The sequence below is a fragment of the Mus pahari genome, chromosome 5, assembly GCF_900095145.1.
Source record: "Mus pahari chromosome 5, PAHARI_EIJ_v1.1, whole genome shotgun sequence".
NCBI classification, from domain to species: Eukaryota; Metazoa; Chordata; class Mammalia; order Rodentia; family Muridae; genus Mus; species Mus pahari.
The window spans coordinates 24,428,104-24,451,554 of NC_034594.1; the positions used below are offsets into that span (position 1 = coordinate 24,428,104).

Genomic DNA, 23,451 nt, shown 5'->3' on the forward strand with positions numbered 1-23,451 from the left:
ACTATAGTGAGTCTGTGTGTGTGTGTGTGTGTATATATATATGATATATATATATATATATATATATATCATATATATAGTGAGTCTTTTTATATAAATATAGGTATATATAAATATAGTTTATATATATATATAGGTAGACGAAAAAATAAACATGTAATTGAAATTTATTTTGTTTGACTTAAACATGAATATATTTGAGATAATATTAGATATAGAATTGGGTTATACTTTTATAAATTATTTTTTCATAATGCACATGTTAGAATGGTTAAACTTTTCACATGTGGTGACATTTTTTGTCATCGTATGCACTAACACCCTATTTCTGTCTATAGGAGCTCATGGAACCCATGTAGCGAGTATAGCCGCAGGGCATTTTCCAGAAGAGCCTGAACGGAATGGAGTTGCTCCTGGTGCTCAAATTCTGTCCATTAAGATTGGTGATACACGGCTAAGCACCATGGAAACAGGCACAGGCCTCATCAGAGCTGTGAGTGTCTAGGAGTTCTTGATAATAAACTAATAATTTAGGGGATTAGAAATTTATATTTATAAAATGGTGCTGGTTTATCAAGAGTATATTTAACAGTATTTTGATGTACAGAACAGTGTTTTTAGACGCAAACCAATGCCGATTAATTGACCTTAAATTTTTTAAAAGCTGCTAAGTGGTGGTGGCGCTTGTTTTTAATCCTAGCACTCAGGAGGCAAAGACAGGCGGATCTCTGAGTTGGAAGCTAGTCAGATCTGCAGTAAGTTTCAGGACAGCCAATTTTTCACAAGGAAACACTGTCTAAAAACAAAAAACAACAACAAAAAAAAAAAACAGCAAAATTTAAAGTTAAAAATTGCCAGGAAAAAGTTTCTTGACTTAAAGTCTTTATAGAAAAAAAAGAATACTTTATACTCATTGTAGTAAATCTCTTAGCGAACTTTTTAAGGTAATTTTTAAAAATACATAACTTGATCCAGTACTCGAAAGAAAATTAAAGCCCTAAGTAAATTTAATATTTTGTATATTTGTTTGTCATATAACTTAAGTACTTTTAAAATCTAATCAGATCATTGTATTGCCTCTACCTATTTTCATCTATGGTTCTTACATTCTAAAAACAATAGTTTCATTTTTAACTGGCAGTTTACCGAATTTGTTCCCCTGCTACCTTTGGCATTTATTACTGTATGCCTAAAAATACTTTATAAATTGGGATATGATTAGTCTAGACACTGTAGGATTATAAACTATTTCCTGGTTAAGCTGTTTCTAAAAATGACTTCCTAAACCAGATTCTTAATCTTTTAATAGATGATAGAAGTTATAAATCATAAGTGTGATCTTGTCAACTACAGTTATGGAGAAGCAACTCATTGGCCAAATTCTGGGTAAGTATTTTTTTTTTTGTGGGGCCACTAGAACCCTACCTAGTGAAGATGAAGATGATCAAATGTTTTACGTAAGTGAACTGAAAATAAATAAAATAATCATGATCAGCAGGAAATTGTGATTTGTAAGTCAGACTTTCACTCGCATGTCATGCCTTTGATGCCAGGTCTCATCACTGCACTTTGCCCGACCATTCTAAGCATGGTCACTCCTCCATAATGGTGGGTCTGAGACTCAAAGCCTTCCAAGTGCTCTGGCATTGGTCATTGATTCTACATTTTCCTTTCCTTCCACACAGTTTGGATTTGTTGGGCCATCCATCACCAAAATAGCTCATTCACAGAGGTCCTGGGATTTCTCAGTGGTACTTAACCTGACAGATGCCCAGATGTGCTCCTTGTTATTCCCTTTAGTCACTTGACCTTACCTATAAACCTTTCTGGTGTTACACCTACTGGCTCCACTTAAGCTGTTCTGTCTCCTCAGTCTGTGCCACTTTCTGTCCTGCATCCCTTCCTTTCTTATAATTTTGTTCTGTGACAAAGTGTTTCCTAGGGAGATGGTACACATAAGACCAAAATTCAGATACCATCAAAGTCCACCTTGGTGAACCAGTGTGTTTAATTGGGGTTATTTACAGGAATATGGGTGAGAGGGTATTTACAGGAGCAGAAATGCTCAAAGACAGCTGCATCACCAAAGCCCACTCTAGCATGAGTGACAACTCACAAAATCTGGGAATTTAGAGCATTCACAATAGCCTGCAAGCAGCTCAACAGACTGGGAAGTGTCCTTTTCAGGTGCCTCTGTTGGTGTAAATCTCTCCAGGCACATTGGCTGATCTCTGCTTCTCCTTACATGGCTGTTCTGAGTGTACTTTGCAGTCTAGCTCTTCTGAGCATCTTCATAGCTGTTTAGCTTCATTCCTCGGAGAGGGACTCCCAGCTCTCTTTGCTTACACTGGCAGGTAGGGGCCTAGAAAATTAAGTCAGGTTTAAGGGCTTCCTGAAGGAAGCCTTTTTGAGTTGTTTACCTTCCTGCTTAAGGAGGAGCTTCACTTCAGGATGAAACATTTCAACCTCAGAGGAAACTGTTGCATATGGCATCTATATCCTTTCTTCCAAGTGCAGTGTTGGCCTTAACTTAATATACGTTAATATCCTTTCCTTTATATTTTATGTATCCGAAATATTTAGATCATTTTCTTAGTGATCAATATGTCTGTAACTCACAGCACCAAAGTATGTGAAGCTGTATTTAAGGTCCTATCAAAAGGAAAGCTCTAACAACCTAGATGCTGTTGTTTATTGTTACCAAATAGTTCACTTTTTTTTTTTTTGCAGGTAATTACGTTTCTAGTGAAATATTTTTTTAATGCCCTTGTAATATGTACGCTGCCAGTTTTCACAATTTCTTTCTATACTGCACTCTTTTACCTTGTCATTTCATTAACTTTTTCACCTGAGTGATCTTTTCTCCTTTGTCAGTTACACTTATTCTCTCTGTCTCTCTGTGTCTGTCTGTCTGTCTGTCTGTCTGTCTGTCTGTCTGTCTGTCTGTCTCTCTCTCTCTCTCTCTCTCTCTCTCTCNCTGTCTGTCTGTCTGTCTGTCTGTCTGTCTGTCTGTCTGTCTCTCTCTCTCTCTCTCTCTCTCTCTCTCTCTCTCTCTCTCTCTCTCTCTCTCTCGTGTGTGTGTGTGTGTGTGTGTGTGTGTGTGTGTTTCACTTGTGCATGACATCTGTGGAGGTCAGAAGAGGGCAGTAGATCCCCGGGAACTGGAATCACAGGCAGTTGTTAGCCACAATGTTGTGTGTGTGTTGGTAACTGAACTTGGATCTCTTGTTAGACATCACACATTGGATTTTGCAAAACTATTTGGAGCTGGGTAATTTATAATCTCCAATTTCTTCATTAATCTAACAGCATGTCCCTTAACTAATGCCAGTAAACTTTCTTGTTTGTTGTCAATCTTTAACTAGATTTCTTTGATTTTAAGTTTCTTAGGTTTTCTATTAGTCTCTCCCCATCCCATCCCTCATGTAACTTTGTCACTGAAGATACTAGCTAGCTTTTTTAGTCAATTAATCCCTTGTTAAAATGCATACAGGAGTCCTTTCATTGTTTTCTTTTGTTTGGTTTTCATTTTTCTCTCAGTGTTACCACTTTACAACCCCTGTTAATATTTTAATGCTCTGTAGGTTTGAGGTTTTGTTTGTTTGTCTGTTTTCCACATTGGGTATTGTTTGTTTGTTTACTTCTTTTGAGACAGGGTCCTATTATTTACCCTTGGCTGGCCTGTACATCTCTATGTAAACCATATTGAACTCGAATTCATAAAGCTACTTTTCTTACTGCCTCTTGTGGGCTGAATCTAAAGGTGTGCACCATCACCCAGGCTATATCTTATGTTTTTCTTGCATTTAATCTTATTTTACAATTCCATGAAACTCAACTAGGATATACCAGTTGTAATTGCGTTGTGTCCTACTAAAAGCCTACCTGTCCATGTATAGTTAATCACATAACTTAATGTACCTGATACACATCTCCTCGTTCAAAGCTACTGTCAGTTACATAGCTTGGAGTCAATGTGATTTGTTTGGTTATAAATTAAATATGGAAGTTGTATTTGCTCAAAGTAATTCTTTTTCAGGAGAATTTGTGAAGTAATTAATGAAGCAGTATGGAAACATAATACAATTTATGTTTCAAGTGCTGGAAATAATGGTCCATGCCTTTCTACAGTGGGTTGTCCAGGAGGAACTACATCCAGTGTGATAGGTTAGTGAGCTTTACAATTTCAGTAATAGGTTTGTTTAAATACAAAAACCAGGAGACTAAAGGAGGGAACGCACACATTTGATGTTAGCCCATGATACTAGAGAGATCCTGTATCCAAAAATATATAAATTAAACAATAAACCACTGTTTAATCAAGTATTATATCCTATCTTTTATATAAAATACTGAAGGCCCAGTATTTTCAGTCACTTTACATTGTGACAGGAAGTTTTCATCTATAGAGTCAAGTAGCATAAACTTTCATAATGTTTTAAGTAAGCTTACAGTTTTGTGGGCTGCATATGTCCTGTGAGCTGTGGGTTGCACATACCTTCACGTAGACCTTAAATGTGTTCCTAGGAAAGTCTGAGGAACTGTGTTACCTAAAATTGATTGTAATTTAGGGAAAGTGGTTTAATAGAAATATGTGCACACAATTTAGCAGTTTTTTTAATGCACATAATAATCCTGGAAGTTATTTTTTATGTGCCCCAAAACAGTGTGCATAGTATAACGTAGACTTACTTTGTTTCTGTATTAAATGTTTTCCCTTAACATTTACAAGAGAGAGCGTGTGTGCTAATGTACATAGTAAGCATAGTGTATTTCACTGCAAAAAAAATTAGGATGCATGAGATGAATTGTGTTCCCTTTTGTTAATGGCAAAATCCATCCTAATAGGTGTTGGAGCTTATGTTTCTCCTGATATGATGGTTGCAGAGTATTCACTGAGAGAGAAACTACCTGCAAATCAATATACATGGTCTTCTAGAGGCCCAAGGTAAGTGTAAGTAATTATTAGAATATATGTATTTGATTAAACTTTATACTGTTGGGGGGGGGCTTATAGATAATAAATATTGATAGCCTTGTTTTGAGCAGATTTGATATTTAAACTTTTGTTGTACTTTTGAAATAAATCATAGTAACAGATCCTATGTTCATTTTGAAGTTACAAACTACTTTGAGCATTTTGGGTGAGATCTATAAGCAAGCAAATTCTGATTGACAAGCTTTGGTTCTCTAACATCGTCTGCACTATATGAGAAACTTTTTTTTTTTCATACTACTCAATGAAACAGCATCATACTTACCACCATGGATATAGTGTAAGTGAATTACAAGACAAAGAAAATATTCAAAGGAATTCACATGAGTGTTTTGATTCCAATTTTGATTATAAGAAAGTCAATACCATAACAACTAAAAACAGATCAATATCTGTCCAGAGTTTAGAGTGGAGAGGGTGGAGAGAACAAAGGAAGATATCAGTCATCAAATATAGTTTAAATTGATTCCGATTTCATGAAAACATAAGTGACTATAAAATGTATTAATAAAAATTAATATATAATCAAAGACTGAAGAACATTAATATATAATCAAAGTCAAATATTCTAATACTATAACAGTAAATTACTTATAACCCTAGTATGAAAAGGTGACAACATTTTTAAAAGGAAATTTAAACACATTTTACAAATTGTTTTTTAATGTTTGTAGAACATGATTTTAATATTTTCAAACAATAATTATTTTAAGGTATATTTTGTTGCTATGTCTCCATTTTCATTTCTGATTTTATTAATTTGAATACTATATCTGTGCCCTCTGGTAAGTCTGGCTAAGGGTTTATCTATCTTGTTGATTTTCTCAAAGAACCAGCTCCTGGTTTGGTTGATTCTTTTTGTTTCTACTTGGTTGATTTCAGTCCTGCTTTTGATTATTTCCTGCCATCTACTCCTCTTGTATGTATTTGCTTCTTTTTGTTCTAGAAGTTTCAGGTGTGCTGTCAAGCTGTTAAAATATGTTCTCTCCAGTTTCTTTTTGGAGGCACTCAGAGCTATGAGTTTTCCTCTTAGCACTGCTTTCATTGTTTCCAGTAAGTCTGGGTATGTTGTGCCTTCAAATTCATTAAATTATAAAAAGTGTTTTCTTTCTTTCTTTCTTTCTTTCTTTCTTTCTTTCTTTCTTTCTTTCTTTCTTTCTTTCTTTCTTTCTTCCTTGACTAAGTTATCATTGAGTAGAGTGCAGTTCAGCTTCCATGTGTATATGTGCTTTTTATTGTTTTTGTTGGTATTTAAGACCAGCCTTAGTCTGTGGTGATCTGATAGGGTACATGGGATTATTTAAATCTTCTTATATCTGTTGCAGCATGTTTTGAGACTGATTATATGGTCAGTTTTGGAGAATGTACCATGAAGTGCTGAGAAGAAGGTATATTCATTGGTTTTAGGATGAAATGTTCTACAAATATCTGTTAGATGGTTCATAAAGTCTGTTAGTTTTACTGTGTCTCTGTTTAGTTTCTGGTTCCATGATTTGTCCATTGCTCAGAGTGGGGTATTGAAGTCTCCCATTATTGTTGTATTGGGTACAGTATGTGATTTGAGCTTTGGTAGTTTCTTTTTATGAATGTGGGTGCCTTTGTATTTGGAGCATAGATGTTCAGAATTAGTTCATTTTGGTAGATTTTTCCTTTGAGCAGTATGAAGTGTTCTTCCTTAGCATTTTGGTGACTTTTGGTTGAAAGTTGATTTTATTCAATGTTAGAATGGCTACTCCAGCTTGTTTCTTGGGGCCATTAGCTTGGAAAATTGTTTTGTAGCCTTTTACTCTGAGGTAGTATCTGTCTTTGTCATTGAGGTGCGTTTCCAGTATGCAGCAAAATGCTGGGTCCTGTTTTTGTACCCAGTCTGTCAGTCCATGTCTTTTTATTGGAGAATTGAGTCCATTGATATTAAGAGAGATTAAGAAAAAGTGATTGTTACTTCCTGTAATTTTTGTTGTTAGAGGTGTAAATATGTTTATGTGGCTATCTTCTTTTGGGTTTCTTGAAAGATTACTTTTTTGCTTTTTTCTAGGGTGCAGTTTCCCTCTTTGTGTTGGTGTTTTACATCTACTAACTTTTGTATGGCTGCATTTATGAAAAGATAGTGTATAAACTTGGTATTGTCATGGAATACTTTGGTTTCTCCATTTACGGTAATTGAGACTTTTGCTGGATATAGTAGCCTGGGCTGGCATTTTTGTATTCTCTTGGGGTCTGTATGACATATGCCCAGGATCTTCTGGCTTTCATAGTCTCTGGTGAGAAGTCTGGTATAATGCTGATAGCTGTGCCTTTATATGTTACTTGACCTCTTTCCTTTACTGCTTTTAATATTCTTTCTTTGTTTAATGCATTTGGTGTTTTATTATGTGACAGGAGGAATTTCTTTTCTTGGATGTTTTGGGTTAGGAGCTTTTTGCATTTTGCATTTTCTTTGACTGTCAGTGTTTTCTATGTTACCTTCTGCCCCTGAGATTCTCTCTTTTATCTCTTCCATTCTGTTGGTGATGCTTATGTCTATGATTCCTGATCTCTAAAGTAGGTTTTCTAACTCCAGGGTTGTCTCCCTTTGTGATTTGTTTATTGTTTCTCTTTCCATTTGTAGATCTTTGATGGTTTTGTTCGTTTTCTTCACCTCTTTGATTGTGTTTTCCTGTGATTCTTTAAAGGGATTGTTGTGTTTCCTCTTTAAGGGCTTCTGGCTGTCTACCTGTGTTCTCCTGTATTTCTTTAAGGGAGTTATTTATGTCCTTCTTAAAGTCCTTTGTCATCATTGCAAGAAGTGATTTTAGATCCGAATCTTGTTTTTCCAGTGTGATGGTGTATCCAGGACTTGCTATGTTGGGAGAAGTGGGTTCTGATGATGCCAAGTAACCTTGGTTTTAGTTGCTTATATTCTTATGCTTGCCTCCCACCATCTGATTATCTCTTGTGCTACCCGCCCTTGCTATACCTGACTGGAGCCTGTCCTTCTTGTGATCCTGGTTATGTCAGAACTCCTTAGTTTAGCTGTCACTGGGATCCTATGATTCTGGGATCCTGTGATCCTGAGATCCTGGTGTGACCAAGCTCCTAGGATCTTGTTATCCTGTGATCCTGTGTGTGTTAGAGCACCTGGGAGTGGAGCATCTTCTTTCAGTTATAGGACTGGCTGCAGAGTTTACACCCAAGGTCTGCTCAGGGCACCAGCCCAGACCTGAAGGAACCAGTTCCACTGGTCGGCAGAGTTCTCTGTGCCTGGGTCCTGCTGGTTCCACTTACTTTTGGTGTTGGGACAGATGTTGTGTCCTTCTCACCTATGATCCTATGATCCTGGGTGTGTTAAGAGTTCCTGGGAGTGGATCTTCCTCTGGGTGTTGTGGGACTGGCTTCTCCGGGTGCTGGCCCAGAGGGGAAGGAACTCTTGCCACTTGTCAGGAGGAATTCCTGGGTGCCTCAGAACTTTTTTTTTATTAAGAGATTATATAAGTCTTAATTTTTAATAATACCTCATTAGGACATCAGTGAGTACTGGCACCTGATAAAAATAATGTCCATTTTAATTCATCCCTTTATTTCTTTGGAGATGATTTAGAAGAATTTTGATTTTGATTTAGCAACTGACATTGTCAGATGGTGGAACAATAGGAGTAAGATGAGTTGGTTAAACTGGTTCTAGAGGAGGTGGTCCTGGTCTTGAAGGATGGAGTAAATATTATACAGGAAGAAGTTCTATATGGAACAGTACATGGAGTCAAAGATAAGTAGTTTTGTTTTGTTTTTTTCCCCAATTCTTTATTAGGTATTTTCTTCATTTACATTTCAAATGCTATCCTAAAAGTCCCTTCCCCCCACCCTGCTCCCCTACCCACCCACTCCCACTTCTTGGCCCTGGTGTTCCCCTGTACTGGGTTATATAAAGTTTGCAAGACCAAGGGGCCTCTCTTCCCAATGATGGCCGTCTAGGCCGTCTTTTGCTACATATGCAGCTAGAGACATGAGCTCAGGGGTTACTGGTTAGTTCATATTGTTCTACCTATAGGATTGCAGACCCCTTCAGCTCCTTGGGTACTTTCTCTAGCTCCTCCATTGGGGGGCCCTGTGTTCCATCCAATAGCTGACTGTGAGCATCCACTTCTGTGTTTGCCAGGCATTGGCATAGCCTCACAAGAGACAGCTATATCAGGGTCCTTTCAGCAAAATCTTGCTGGCCTATGTAATAGTGTCTGTGTTTGGTGGCTGATTATGGGATGGATCACTGGGTGGGGCAGTCTCTGGATGATCCATCCTTTTGTCTCAGCTCCAAACTTTGTCTCTGTAACTCCTTCCATGGGTATTTTGTTCCCTATTCTAAGGAGGGGCGAAGTATCCACACTTTGGTCTTCCTTCTTCTTGAGTTTCATGTGTTTTGCAAATTGTATCTTGGGTATTCTAGGCTAATATCCACTTATCAGTGAGTGCATGTCATGTGTGTTCTTTTGTCATTGGGTTACCTCATTTAGGATGATGTCCTCCAGATGCATCCATTTGCCTAAGAATTTCATAAGTTCATTGTTTTTAATAGCTGAGTAGTACTCCATTGTGTAAATGTACCACATTTTCTGTATCTATTCCTCAGTTGAAGGACATCTGGGTTCTTTCCAGCTTCTGGCTATTATAAATAAGGCAAAAGCATAACTTTTAAAGCATTGCCTAACTCAAAACCACAGAGATTTCCACCCTCATAGTCTAATTCTTCCACTCTCCTGGGCACATATCCAGAAGATAAGTAGGTTTTTGTGTAGAACTAATTTACTATACTAACCTAATTTCTTAAGTAGTATCTGGAAAGTTATTCTTGTACCATCATCATAGGCTGCCCTCCTCCATCCTTATGGTATCAGTTACAATAGCTATAGAGAATCCAAACTATGAACTGAAGAGATGTCTCAGTATCTAAGAATACATAGTAAGAAGAACTCTTACAGAAGATCTGTGTTCAGTTTCCCACACCTATGTCAGGCAGCTCACAACTGGCTGCAACTCACCAGAGAACGTACTACCTCTGCCCTCCAGACAGACAGTTACACACACACACACACACACACACACACACACACACACTTACACTTAAAAATAATAAAATTCTTAAAAAAAAAAATCCTAAGTTTACAAAGGTTGTATGTTCAGTTAATACTAAGTTTATGTTCAGTTAATAAAAAAGTTATTAAATTACTTATGAGTCTGATTTATAAATTATAAGTTTTATGTTGCAATTTAAAATGAAATTATGTTTAAAATAAAAACAAAGTATTATGGGCTTATTTAAGCCAGTATTTGTAAATGTCGTAGAAAATTTAAGGAGTTTCTTCAGATGATTGGGGTATAGTGCAATGATAGAATATATGCCTAGCATATGTAAGGACTTATATTAGACCTCTAGCACCAAAACCAAAACTAATGCACAAAGAATTATTTTAGTAAAATCTACAACAAACTAATTGATCTAAGAATTGAGTTTGTCTTTATCTGGTATAGAACAAGAAATAACTTAGCAGATATTTGGTTAAATTATGAAGGTATAAAGTAAAAGATATGGACTAAAAACAAAAACAAAAAAAAAAAAAAAAAGATGTGGACTAATGATTACTGTGAAAAGCATGTTTGATAGTGCTCTCTGAAAAACTGTCCTAACTCTCCCTCAGCATTGAACATCTGATATTTTGATTTCTTGGGTTCTCTATTGCAACTGAAACTTGAAACAGTGGCATATGGGAGCCTATTTGCAGTAATTGCACCCCTACCACAGTGTCTGGTGTTAGTTATTCTCCATGACTCCCTCATTCTTGGCATATTTTTAAATTGTCTTCAAAACCACCTGGACAATATTTATGACACTGCTGTTTTCTGCTGTGCTCTAGTGGCCCATGCTTTGGACTACAACTATATCAGCCTTTGTGTTCTAACTCTAGAGAAACATTTCTCATGCAGTGGTTTTGTTGTTTATTGTTCTTGATCATTATCATTATTATCTATATCCTATATGTTGACCCCCTCTCAGTCCCCTCTAACAATACCTCTATTTCCCCTCTCCTTGGCCTCTGAGAGAGTGCCCAACCCCAGGCATCCCCCTTGCCTGATGCATCAAGACTTTACAGGATTAGACAAATTCTCTCCCACTTGGGTCAGGCAAGGCAGTCCTCTGGTACATATGTGCCAGGAGCCTTAGTCCAGCCCATGTATGTTCTTTGGCTGGTGGCTTTGTCTCTAGGAGCTCCCAAGGGTTCAAGTTAGGTGACACTGTTGGTCTTTTATGGGGTTGCCATTCCGTTCAATTCCTTCAGTCTTTCCCCTAAGTCTTCCATGGGGGTCCCCAATTTCAGTCCAATGCTTGGCTATGAGTTTCTACATCTGTCTCAGTAACTGCTGATAGATCCTCTCAGAGCCAGATTCTCCTGTCTGCAAGCATAACATAGCATCAGGAATCGTATCAGGATTTGGTGACCTTCTGTGGAATGGAATGGATCCCAAGTTGAGGTCACTGGTTAGCCATTCCTTCAGGCTTTGCTCCATTTTTGCCCTTGCATTTCTTTTCAAGCAGGAACATTTTTCAGTCGAAGATTTTTGAAGGTTCTTGGTGTCTCCATTTCTCCACTGGGGGCACTATCTGCTAGAGGTAGTCTCTTCAGGTTTCATCTCCCCACTGTTGGTCATTTCAGAAAAATCCTCCATCCCTGGTCTCTGGAACATTTTAGGGTTTCACCCGACCCTTGGCAGCTGCATATTTTCATTCATAAACGTGGCCCTTCTGGGCTTATCTCCTGTCTCCCCCTATACTTGATACTGCCCACATTTTTCACAGCATCTCACCTCACCCACCCAGCTCCCTTCCTTCATATGCTTCCCCTGATCTTTGTGTTCCCTCTTGAAGTGGGATTGAACCATCCTCATGTATATTCTTTTTGGTCTGGGTCACCTCACTCAGGATGATATTTTCTAGTTCTACCTATTTGCCTGCAAAATTAATGAAATCCTTGTTTTTAATAACTTAATAGTAGTACTCCATTGTGTAGATGTACCACATTTTCTTTATCCATTTCTGATTTTGTTAAATTAGATACTCTCTGCCTTTTAGTTTGTTTAAGGGTTTATACTATCTTGTTGAATTTTCAAAGAAACAGCTCTTGATTTTGTTGATTCTTATATTGTTTTCTTTCTCTGTAATCGGCTGATTTTTAGCCCTGAGTTATTGGGTGTGTTTGCTTCCTTTTGTTCTAGAGCTTTCAGGTGTGCTATTAAGTTGCTAGTATGGGATTTAATTTCCTTATGAAGGCACTGAGTGGTAACATAGATTTTTTTTTTTTCCTCTTAAGACTGCTTTCATTGTAAGTTGGGTATGTTGTGCCTTCATTTTCACTGAATTCTAGAAAGTCTTTAATTTCCTTCTTTATTTCTTCCCTGAGCAAGTTTTTATTGACTAGAGAGTTCATGGGCTTTCTGTTGTTTCTGTTTTTATTGATGTCCAGCCTTAGTCCATGGTGATCTGATAGGATTCAAGGAATTATTTCAGTCTTCCTGTATCTGTTGAGGTTCGCTTTGTGTCTTATTATATGTGTTAGTTTTGGAAAAGGTTGGGCAAGGTGCTGAGAAGAAGGTATATTCTTTCGGTTTTGGGTTAAACGTTCTGTCGATATCTGTTAAATCAACTTGGCTCATAGCATGTTAGTTTCATTGCATCTCTGTTTCATTTCTGTTTCAATGACATACCCATTAGTAAGAGACAGATGTTGAAGTCTCTCACTATTGTGTGGGGTTCAATGTGTGTTTTGAGCTCTAGTAAAGTCTCTTTTACGAATGTTGGTACCCTTGTATTTGGGGTATAGATGTTCAGAATTGAGACTTCATTGTGGTGGATTTTTTTCCTTTGATGAGTATGAAGTGTCCTTCCCCATCTCTTTTGATGACTTTGGGTTGAAAGTCTATTTTATTGGCTATTAGAATGGCTACCCCATCTTGTTTCTTGGGACCGTTTGCCTTGAAAACTTGTGTCCAACCCTTTACTCTGAGGTAGTGACTATCTTTGTTGCTGAGGTGTGTTTCTTGTATGCAGCAAAATGATGGATCCTGTTTATATATCTAGTCTGTAAGCCTATGTCATTTTATAGGGGAATTGAGTTCATTGATCTTGAGACATACTAATGACCAATGATTCTTAGTTCCCAATATTTTGTTGTTGGAGGTGTGTGTGTGTGTGTGTATGTGTGTGTTTGTGTTTCTTTTCTTTTGGATTTGTGGTGAGATAGTTAATTTTGTTAATTTTGTGTGCTTTCATAGTTGTAGTTATCCTTCTTGTGTTGGAGTACTTCCTTCTAGTATCCTCTGTGGAGCTGGATTTATAAAAAGATATTGTTTAAATTTGGTTTTGTTAATGGAGTTTCTTGGTTTCTCCATCTATGGCGATTGAGAGTTTTGCAGGGCATAGTATCCTGTGGTCTCTTAGGGTCTACAAGACATCTGTCCAGGATCTTCTGGGTTTTGGAATCTCTGTTGAGAAGTAGGTATAATTCTGATAGATCTACCTTTGTGTGTTACTTGGCCTTTCTCCCTTATACCTTTTGATATTCTTTCTTTGTCCTGTACATTTAGTGTTTTGACTATTATGTGGTGAGAGGATTTTTTTCTTTTCTGATCCAATCTATTTGGTATTCTGAAGGCTTCTTGTACAGTTTATGTCCATCTCTTTCTTTAGGTTAGGGAAGTTTTCTTCTGTGATTTTGTTGAAGATGTTTTCTGGCCCTTTGAAGTGGGAATCCCCTCCCTTTTCTATTCCTGTTATTCTTAGGTTTGGTCTTTTCATAGTGTCCCAAATTTCCTGGATGTATTTGCACTAGGAACTTTTTACACTTGGCAATTTTTTGACCGACGTGTCAATATCTTCTGTGATATCTTATATGCCTGCGATGCTCTCTTCCATCTCTTGTATTCCGTTAGTGATGCCTTTGCTGTAGTTCGCATTGCCTTTCCTAGGTTGTCCAGCTGCAGGATTGCCGTCATTTGTGATTTCTTTAGTGTTTCTATTTCCATTTTTAGGACTTGTACCATTTTGTTTTGGTTGTATTTTTTGTGTTTAATTAAGGGATTTGTTTCTTCTTTAAGGGCTTGTACGTGTTTTCCTGTATTTTTTTAAAGGAATTATTTATATCCTCCTTAAAGGCCTCTACCATCTATCTTTATGAGATGGGATTTAAGGTTAGAATCTTGCTCTTCATGTGTATTAGGGTATCCAGGACTTGCTGTTGTAGAAGAGCTAGGTTCTGGTGCTGCCAAATTGCATTGGCTCCTGTTGATTACATTCTTGAGCTTGCCTTTGACATCTGGTTGTCTCTGGTGTTAACTGGCATGAATGTCTCAGATTGAAGCAGGCCGTTTTAGAGGCAAGTGGAGCTGTGTTAGTTCTCTTAGGAGACAGGCAGGTCTGTGGGAACAAGCACAATGATCTGCCCTGCTAAGAGTGCGGGTAGATGTGCAGTGTTTTGTTTTGTTTTTTAAATGAATCCCAAACTGCTTATCATCTTAGGCTTAATTCATACCACTATAATAGAGCCTTTGTGGAGTGTGATGTTGCCCTCAGAACATCCTTCCTTTTGTCCCAGTATAATAGGTTTCATTTTAAAGATGCTAATTTTTATGAATTACAGTTGCTGCATTAGCACCAGCCTGAATATTACTCTGTCTTGACATTTCCTATGCAATCAAAGCAGGCTTTGAACTTACCCCAGTCATGCTTCACAGAACAAATATTCCAGAATTGTTCTTTATCAAAATATCATCAAAATGACATCATCCTAGTTCTTGGTACAATATTTGTTCCCATCTGAAAACTCATGAGCCAGGCCTCCACAGTCTACATTTTATCTTCCACAGCACTTTTTATCTTCCAAATTCCCACAGGAAGATTCCACTAAGCTTTCCCCATAGTATTCAGTGGTTTTCTAAGATATTACATATTACTCAGTTCCAAAGGCTTAAAAGCCATGTGATGAGGTTTACTACAACATTGTCACCATTTCTCAGTACTAATTTCTTTATTTCCTTCTCTGTTGATGGATAAAAGACCCTGATAAAATTCCCCTTGGAGAGAAAGGGTTTATTTTAGCTCACAGTTCCACGTAAGGTCCATCAGACCAGGGAAGTTATGGATTCCGAAGCTTGGGAGAACAGAGACGAATACATGTTTCTTTGTAGTGCTCTGTTCACTGTTTTCCAGGGCACTGCTACAGGAAATGGTAGTGCCCACCTTTAGGTTGGGTCTTCTTTAGTCACCTACAAACATCTCCACAGTCCAACCCAATCTAGACAGTTACTCATTACAATTCTAGCCAAATGATTCTAGGCTGTCAAGATGACAATTAAAAGTAACTGCAGAAAATATTTTTCTAGATTTTAAACATTTGTTGGTTCTTACTTAAACTCATTTTGAGATTAGCAATTTCAACAATAAAAGGCACGTTATGATTAGCTACTTTACAAGATAGTGAGAAATTAGTTAAAAAACCAATAGGAAATCATTACATTTTTGACTCTTTGTAATTACTTTCTTCTAGTTGCTAGATACCTAGTCCTCATTGTGACTATTGGTTGACAGATACTGCAGATATTCTGAGCAAGAATGTGAAAATTGTCCCTAAATCTTCACATCTTATATATAAATTTATGGATGACATTGTGAAGAACATAGTGTTATATTTTTTTATATTATCCAAACACTGTTGTCTTTCAATAAGTGAATGATTTTACAGACTATAACTGTACCTAGCCTAATCATATTTCAAATAGGTTCTGAAAGCACTGCCACCCACCCATTTGTGCAGAGGTGGAATGGGAACTGAAGTCAAATCACCCTAGTGGTCTTATATACATACACACACACACACACACACACACACACACACACACACACACACACACACATATATACACATATATATATATATAAAACAAGCATCACTCACTCTGTGTAAGAATCATGATAGGAAATCCAACAATCTCTGGGGAAGTAGCATGTCCCTTGTATCTTTCCATGAGACAGAGAATAGAGCTGTGCTGGGTGCTGTTGTGATCTTACAGCTGGTAAGATAACTGATTAAAGGTGCTCACTGCCAAGACAGACCATTGGAATTTAATACCTAGGTCCCAGTAATGGAGAGAGCCAAATCCTGTAAGTTGTCTTCTGACCTACACAGATATACCATTATGCCAGCTTATGGCCTGCTCCTAACAGCGTATCTTTCTATTTCTCTGTCTCTCTTCTCTTCTCTCCACATCTCTCCCTCCTTTCCTTCCTCTGTGTGAGGTTGCACAAACACACACACATACACACACAAAGGACGATTTTAAAATTCTTTAATGTGCCAGGTCATGGTGGTGTTGCATGCCTTTAATCCCAATACACAGGAGGCAGAGACAGTCAGATCTCTGTGAGGTTAAAGCAAGTCTGGTCTACAGAACAAGTTCCATGATAGCCAGGACTACACAGAGAAACTCTCAAACTTTAAACTTTAGAAAATTTAAAATTATGTATAAGGCAATTTTATGTTTCTGTTAGACAAAGTGAAATTTTTCTGGTATAGGTGAAAGAAATACCCTCATTAAGGGGTTAGAGCATTCAAATAACTGACCCCTATGTCTTTCTCACATAAACAGAGAGCTACACACAGACATTTCACTTACAAGGAAAAAAATAAGTCTGTTGAAAAATGAGCAAAGTTTGGTCATTTTTCCTTCCATTATTGCCTCATAATAATATCTTTGTCTTTTCTTCTTTTTTTCTTTTTTAACTGCAGTTATGTCATTTACGACTACAATTAGGACCTTTTAAAGATTGTTCATGCTCAGCTATCCTTACCTTTTTTCTGTTTAGTGCTGATGGGGCCCTCGGTGTGAGCATCAGTGCACCAGGAGGTGCTATTGCTTCTGTGCCTAACTGGACATTGAGAGGGACTCAGCTAATGAATGGGACATCAATGTCTTCCCCCAATGCCTGTGGTGGCATTGCCCTGGTACTTTCAGGTAAGGATATTACATTTTATTGTGGGCTATACTTTTTGAAGTTCTCATGGTAAGGGTGTATAGAATAGAAATGTCCTGAAATAGAAATGTCTTACTACAAAATAAGATGTATAGTAGAAATGATTAATCTTTTGAGTGTGCATTCAATCATTCAGGAAATAAAATCTATTGATTACTATTAATGATTATCAAGTAATATTTTAGTTCTGGAGCTAAATCATTGGATAGAACATCAAAAGTACTTTGATAATACAGAATTTGTTGCAAAAGGCAGACTATAAACAAATTCAAAATGCTGATACTACATTACCAGGTGTTGAATGCTGTGCAGTATTAAATAGGTATCTCTGGGTCACTTAGAACTTAGACTTCTGCCTCAAGCCTGTCTTCTTCAAGGCTTACCTCCCACCTGCCTCTTCCAGTTCACTCCTTTTCTGACTCGTGTAGCTTTCTCCTCTGCCTAGTATGGATGAGTCGCACTGGGGAACAGTCTGCCTCCATCGCCAGTCGGTAATCACCTGACAGTGAGTCAGACCTCCGGGACAGATCCTAGTCTCTACTCATTTTTACTCCTTCAAACTCGCCAAATAGTTCAAGGTCATATGTCTCTTTGAACATTCAGCTCTCTTCCCTGCAAATCCTTTCTGCCGTGTTTCAGATTTGAAAACTCATACATTCTACAAGAATCAACTCATCTACCGGGTGTTCCTAATGCACTTTGATCTTTTCAGGATTCTCATGGAGGTGATTATAGCATCCTGGGTTTGCATCGTGGAGTATTTATTCCTTTTTTGTTGTTGTTGTTTTGGTTTGGTTTGGTTTTTGTTTTTGTTTTGTTTTTTGTTTTTTTTTGCGTAGTACAATATATTACTGGTAACATATTTGAAGGATTTCATCCATTAACAGTGGATAATATATTGGCAATAGCCTTCTGTGTTTGAAATCTGGCTATACACGTAATCACATGGTTCTTAGTCATTGAAGATTCTGGTCTGCCGTGAAACATGTCAGGTGTTTTTGATTCGTTTAAGTTCCACTGTTAATTATAAAATATAATTGAGTTGAAAATTGCTGTCACCAACTATAGTGCTGAATCTATGATATTCTAAAGAAAATGCCATTAGAATTCCCCTAAGATTCCTGCTTGGTACATCCATGTCATATCTACATAGCCTGCATTGATGTGATTGCAGGTTGGCATGCAATGAATTTTTTTTCTTAAAGTACTTGTGTGATGCAAGCAGTTTAAATCAACTGTTCAATTTTTAGGAAAACATTTAGAAGTGAATGTTAAAAGAAGACAGCAGAAGAGCATACATGTTAACATCTTGGTGAAGGGAGAGTGTTTCAACTAGTGAGTTCATTAACATTAATTTCTTAGGTGTTTGTTTGTTTTTAGGGCTGAAAGCAAATAATGTTGACTATACTGTACACTCAGTCAGAAGAGCTCTAGAAAATACTGCAATAAAAGCTGACAATATAGAAGTATTTGCCCAAGGACATGGAATTATTCAGGTACTGTTGTCTGTGTACTAAAATAACTAGAAAGCATTGAGATAATATTGTAAATATTGCTCTGTAATGGTGATTCAGCATGTCTAAACTGTAGATGTGGCCATTATAGAACTATAATCAAAAAGGGCACAAAGGCTTTTTGTAGGAAAAAGAGATTAACTGCATTTAAGTAAAGAAACAGTTGGGGTGTTTAGAGATTAGAAAATCAAAGTGTTAAAAGTAAGCATTGGTTTGGTCAGACATACTGGGTGATCTTAGATCATGTGAGAATAACTGTGAATGCAGACTGAAGTAGAAGATCATCAGAATGGTATTTTCTTTAAAAGCATAAATTTACTTCTTTTCTTTTCCTTTCTCTTTCCCTCCCCATCCCCATCTTTGTTTGTTGTTGTTGTTGTTGTTGTTGTTGTTGTTGTTGTTTTGAGACAAGGTTTCTTTGTAGCCCTGGCTGTCCTGGAACTAGCTCTGTAGACCAGGCTGGCTTCAAAAAATGTCTCCCACATTCTGGGAATTAAGGCATGGGCTACTACTGCCCAGCCAGTTTGCCATCTTAACTGTGTTATTGATTTATTTTAGAGAAATGAATATAGAAATTATCTTTGCTACAGCTGAATTTTAATTGATGCATAATTTGTTTGTTTTAATTTAATTTTATTTGTAATTCATTTTTTACACTCCATATTCCATTCCCTGCCCCTCCCACCCTTCAACTGCTCCACATCTACACCTCCTCCCACCACACCCTGTCACCACATGCATGCCCCCACCTTCCACCCGATCTGACCTCTAAACTCCCTGGGGCCTCCAGTCTCTTCAGGGTTAGGTGCTTCATCTCTGAATGAACACAGACCTGGCAGTCCTCAACTGTATGTGCATTGGGGGCCTCATATCGGCTGGTGTATGCAGTCTGTTTGGTGGTCCAGTGTTTGAAAGATCTCGGGGGTCCAGATTAATTAAGACTGATGAATAATTTGTAATAAAATATTTTCTTTACTTAGCCATTTACATGCTACCATTTATATTCTTTTAGGTTGACAAAGCTTATGACTACCTCATTCAAAATACATCATTTGCTAACAGATTAGGTTTTACAGTTACTGTTGGAAATAACCGTGGAATCTACCTCCGAGATCCTGTTCAGGTGGCTGCTCCTTCAGATCATGGTGTTGGCATTGAGCCTGTATTTCCAGAGAACACAGGTAAGTACTAGGGTGGCAGTACGCAGAAGCATTCGTATTTGTGGCTTAAATGAATGGTAAATAAAAGAAGAATGCTGCTTTGCTTGTCTGATGTTCTAAAGTAATGTTTATCCACCTTCCTAATACTGTTCTCCTTTAATACAGTTCTTCATGTTGTGGTGACTCCCAACCATAACATTATAACTATAATTTTGTTAGTTATGAATTGTAATGTAAATATCTGTGTTTTCTGATGAACTTATTAGGCAGTCACTGTGAAAGATTTGTCATGACCCAAACCACTCACTTTTCTTAGGAGAAATATAAATTAACAAGTGATTATTTTAAAACTTAATAGATTTGGTGGAATATATTTATTAGAGACCCCAGTACCATGGCAGTTCAATCAGGAGCTTGACAATGAAGGAAAAAGAGTGGGCCCCGGCCTTCAGTGGCCCATAATTTATTAAGCCTACAATAAAATTATAGCTTAATTTTCTATCCATATCTCATTCCTTGGATAGAAGACAGAGCTTTAGTTGAGTGTGGGAAGTAAACATGGCTGTGGGGAGGTGAGGAACTGTCCTTTTGTATCTGGCAGTTTAATTTTTAGTCAGCTGCTTGATCTCTATGTGCAGTGATAAAAAAAGATCCACTGTTTATAAGGCTTAGCAGTGATAGATGAAAATATGTGTGAATTGCAAGAAGATTCTGCATTTTTATTTAAGGTATAATTTGGGTATCCTGTCTAATGTATCATACAGTAGACCAAACTAAATTTTCTTTCTTTTTTTTTTTTTTTTTTTTTTTTGTTTTTTGACACAGGGTTTCTACTGCTTGTGGACGTTGTACATCGTGGTGCGGAGCCTAGTGCGCACCACGATGTACAACGTCCACAAGCAGCTTCCCAGGAAAAAGGGAATGCTGAGTTTAATTTTTGATTTTTTTTTTTTTTTTTTTTTAATGCCAGAAAACTCTGAAAAAATATCCTTTCAGCTTCATTTAGCTTTAACTTCAAATTCATCTTGGGTTCAGTGTCCCAGCCATTTGGAACTCATGAATCAGTGTCGGCACATAAACATACGAGTGGACCCCAGGGGCTTAAGAGAAGGGTTACATTATACAGAGGTATTGTAACATCTATTGTTTTTCTTTTCTCTTTGAAATATTAGAAAAGGTGAAAGTAAACAATCCCTGTTTTCTCCCATTAAAAATCCAACCTTTTCACTTGCTAGATTTTGTAACTTTTCTGTATCCATTTAAGCAGTTAGTTATATAGTGTTACATCCGTCTGTGAAGAAGGCTGGAGGAGATAGAGATAGCAAAGCCTTTTTGATCAGGCCTCTGTACTTTGTTAATTATTCAGTGTAGCTAAACTTGTGCTGTGGTTAGCTTTACTATTTAGAGGAAACGTTTGTTAAACCTGGCAGTTGTAAATACACACAGAATACTATCATATAGCTAATCTTTCTACAAAAGTATTTATAATACTAAGTTTTAGTTTGAGGTAGAGAGTAATTAAAATGCTTTTTTTTTTTAACTTGATACCTTATTACCTGTTCATCTCAGTCATGATTTGTTATTTGGTTGCAATTTGCTTAGGGTTATTATATGAATTAATGTCAGTAATCTAGTATTAACTTACCTGTTAGACCTTTAAAGTTGAAGATTACATTATTCTATGCTTATATTACACCTTTTACTTACTGTTTTGCAACTTTTTTCGTGGGTGTTGAAACTTACCATTCTTTCTTCAAGGTATGTGGCTATGATATAGCATCCCCCAATGCAGGTCCTTTATTCAGAGTTCCAATCACTGCAGTTATAGCAGCAAAGTAAGTAATATGTTTAGCTTATTATTATGTATACATTTTTAATGCCTATATTGTAATGCAGTATTAATTTTTGGAGGATTGCCTAGAAGCAAGTAACTAGAAAGATTAGGACAGAAGCGGGTAACAAGGTTCTGCTCCTAGCTAGCATTCTAGTCGGCATATAGTTAGCAATACTGTTTCTGTTGATTATTAGTTGAGGGCATCTGGCATCTGCCCACCTTCTATTGAAATGTCTTTGCCCATACTACCACTGACTCCATATTGCCCAATTGAGAGGCTGTTTCTGCCTTCATTTTACCTTTCTTCACTTACTCAGCAGTGATTTCTTCGTTCTTAAGGATCAGGTTTACATTCCTTAAAAAAGCCCACAAAATAACTTAGAATTAACATCTCAGATGGCTTCCCATCACTGAGTATACCAAAGTACACAGTTTTAGCCATCTTCCTCTCTTGACACTCAATGGTTTCCTCAGTATTTGTGCATTTGTTCCTTTGCCTCATTTGCTTGTATGTTAAATACCCAGACTTACTTCTGGTCATTCTCGGGGAGGGGATTTCCTTCTTCACTTTGACACTTTTTACAAGCTCCTGGACAGGCTTCAGCTTATGTGTTCCAATTTGTTTTTTAATTTAATATATATCATTTGATTGTAAGCTGAATTTACACATTCTAAATTAATACCTTTGGTGGGGGTTATTTGAGTTAAATATTAATTATGTAATAGATCTCAGCCAGTGAGGTCTACAGGATAAAATTGATGAGATTAAAATATCCATGCACATGGGAAATTTACATCACAGTTAAATTCTCTGTTACATGTTTCGTGTGAGTTCAGTGGGAATTTAGACAAGACTTCCAACCATCTGCAGGCTCACTCTTAGGATCCAAACCATTCTTCTATTTTTCTCTAACAATTCTTTTCTGGAGCTTGCTATATTAAATGTTTTTTCTTTCCCTACCAGTTGTTATAGAGCAAAGAAAGGGTTATTTTTACTCATTGGAATATTTCTAACTACAAATAACAGCACCTCATTCATAGTAGGAACTCATTTCTTATTTGTAAAATTAAAGACAATGTAATTGCAACCCGCATTTTATTTCCATAGCACATAGTTACCCATTTGATGTTTACGTTTCTTCGATTGCTTATGGAAGTATTTTGGAGCATTTTGAAACAGCACATGGGGATTCAATTTATTATGTTTTACTCATACACCTGTAAAACTATTGCTGACACAAAATATAATGTGATTTTTTTTAACATTCAAAAATCATAGCTGGGTGTGGTGGTACATACCTTTAATCCCAGCACTTGGGAGGCAGAGGTAGGCAGATCTCCTGTGAATTTGAGGCCAGCCTGGTTTACAAAGGGAGTCCCAGGACAGCTGGGGGATACACAGAAACCCTGTTTCAGAAAATTTTTATTTTTTAGAAATGAGAGTTGAGAGTCTTTGAATTTTGTAAAATTCCTTTAACAGAACAGGAGACAGCATAAGCTTTTTACTGTTTCTGTTACAATGTATAAAAATAGGTGAGTGGATCATCCATGTGCTGTTGTCAGAGAGTCTCTCTACTGCTGTGTTACAGAATGAGGTAGTATTGTCCAGGGTTTATTTCTAGCTAACTGTTCACTTGCCTCTGTTTGATAACATCTAGAGTGTTGATGAGTGTATTGTTTATATAGAGTTTTATTTTTAGAGTATCACGTTTAATTTTTTTTTTTTTTAATTTTCAGAGTAAATGAATCATCACATTATGATCTAGCCTTTACAGATGTACATTTTAAACCTGGTCAGATTCGAAGACATTTTGTTGAGGTTCCTGAGGGGGCAACCTGGGCTGGTAAATAAAATTTGTTTCTTATCTTTCTGTTTTTTAAATCCGTTAGAGAATTTG

General features: G+C 37.0%; 1 protein-coding gene across 2 annotated transcripts in view; it reads left to right on the forward strand.

Moving 5' to 3' along the window:
- Tpp2 (tripeptidyl peptidase 2) overlaps positions 1 to 23,451 on the forward strand; it is a 67,789-nt gene that overhangs the window by 20,141 nt on the left and 24,197 nt on the right. For both annotated transcript variants that reach the window (XM_021197248.2, XM_021197249.2), the window contains exons 7-16: positions 339 to 493; positions 1,310 to 1,386; positions 4,040 to 4,167; positions 4,849 to 4,948; positions 16,878 to 17,026; positions 18,426 to 18,541; positions 19,572 to 19,740; positions 20,690 to 20,847; positions 21,478 to 21,554; positions 23,291 to 23,397. In XM_021197248.2, the coding sequence (XP_021052907.1) occupies positions 339 to 493; positions 1,310 to 1,386; positions 4,040 to 4,167; positions 4,849 to 4,948; positions 16,878 to 17,026; positions 18,426 to 18,541; positions 19,572 to 19,740; positions 20,690 to 20,847; positions 21,478 to 21,554; positions 23,291 to 23,397 (1,236 nt within the window). The remainder of the gene's footprint in view (positions 1 to 338; positions 494 to 1,309; positions 1,387 to 4,039; positions 4,168 to 4,848; positions 4,949 to 16,877; positions 17,027 to 18,425; positions 18,542 to 19,571; positions 19,741 to 20,689; positions 20,848 to 21,477; positions 21,555 to 23,290; positions 23,398 to 23,451) is intronic.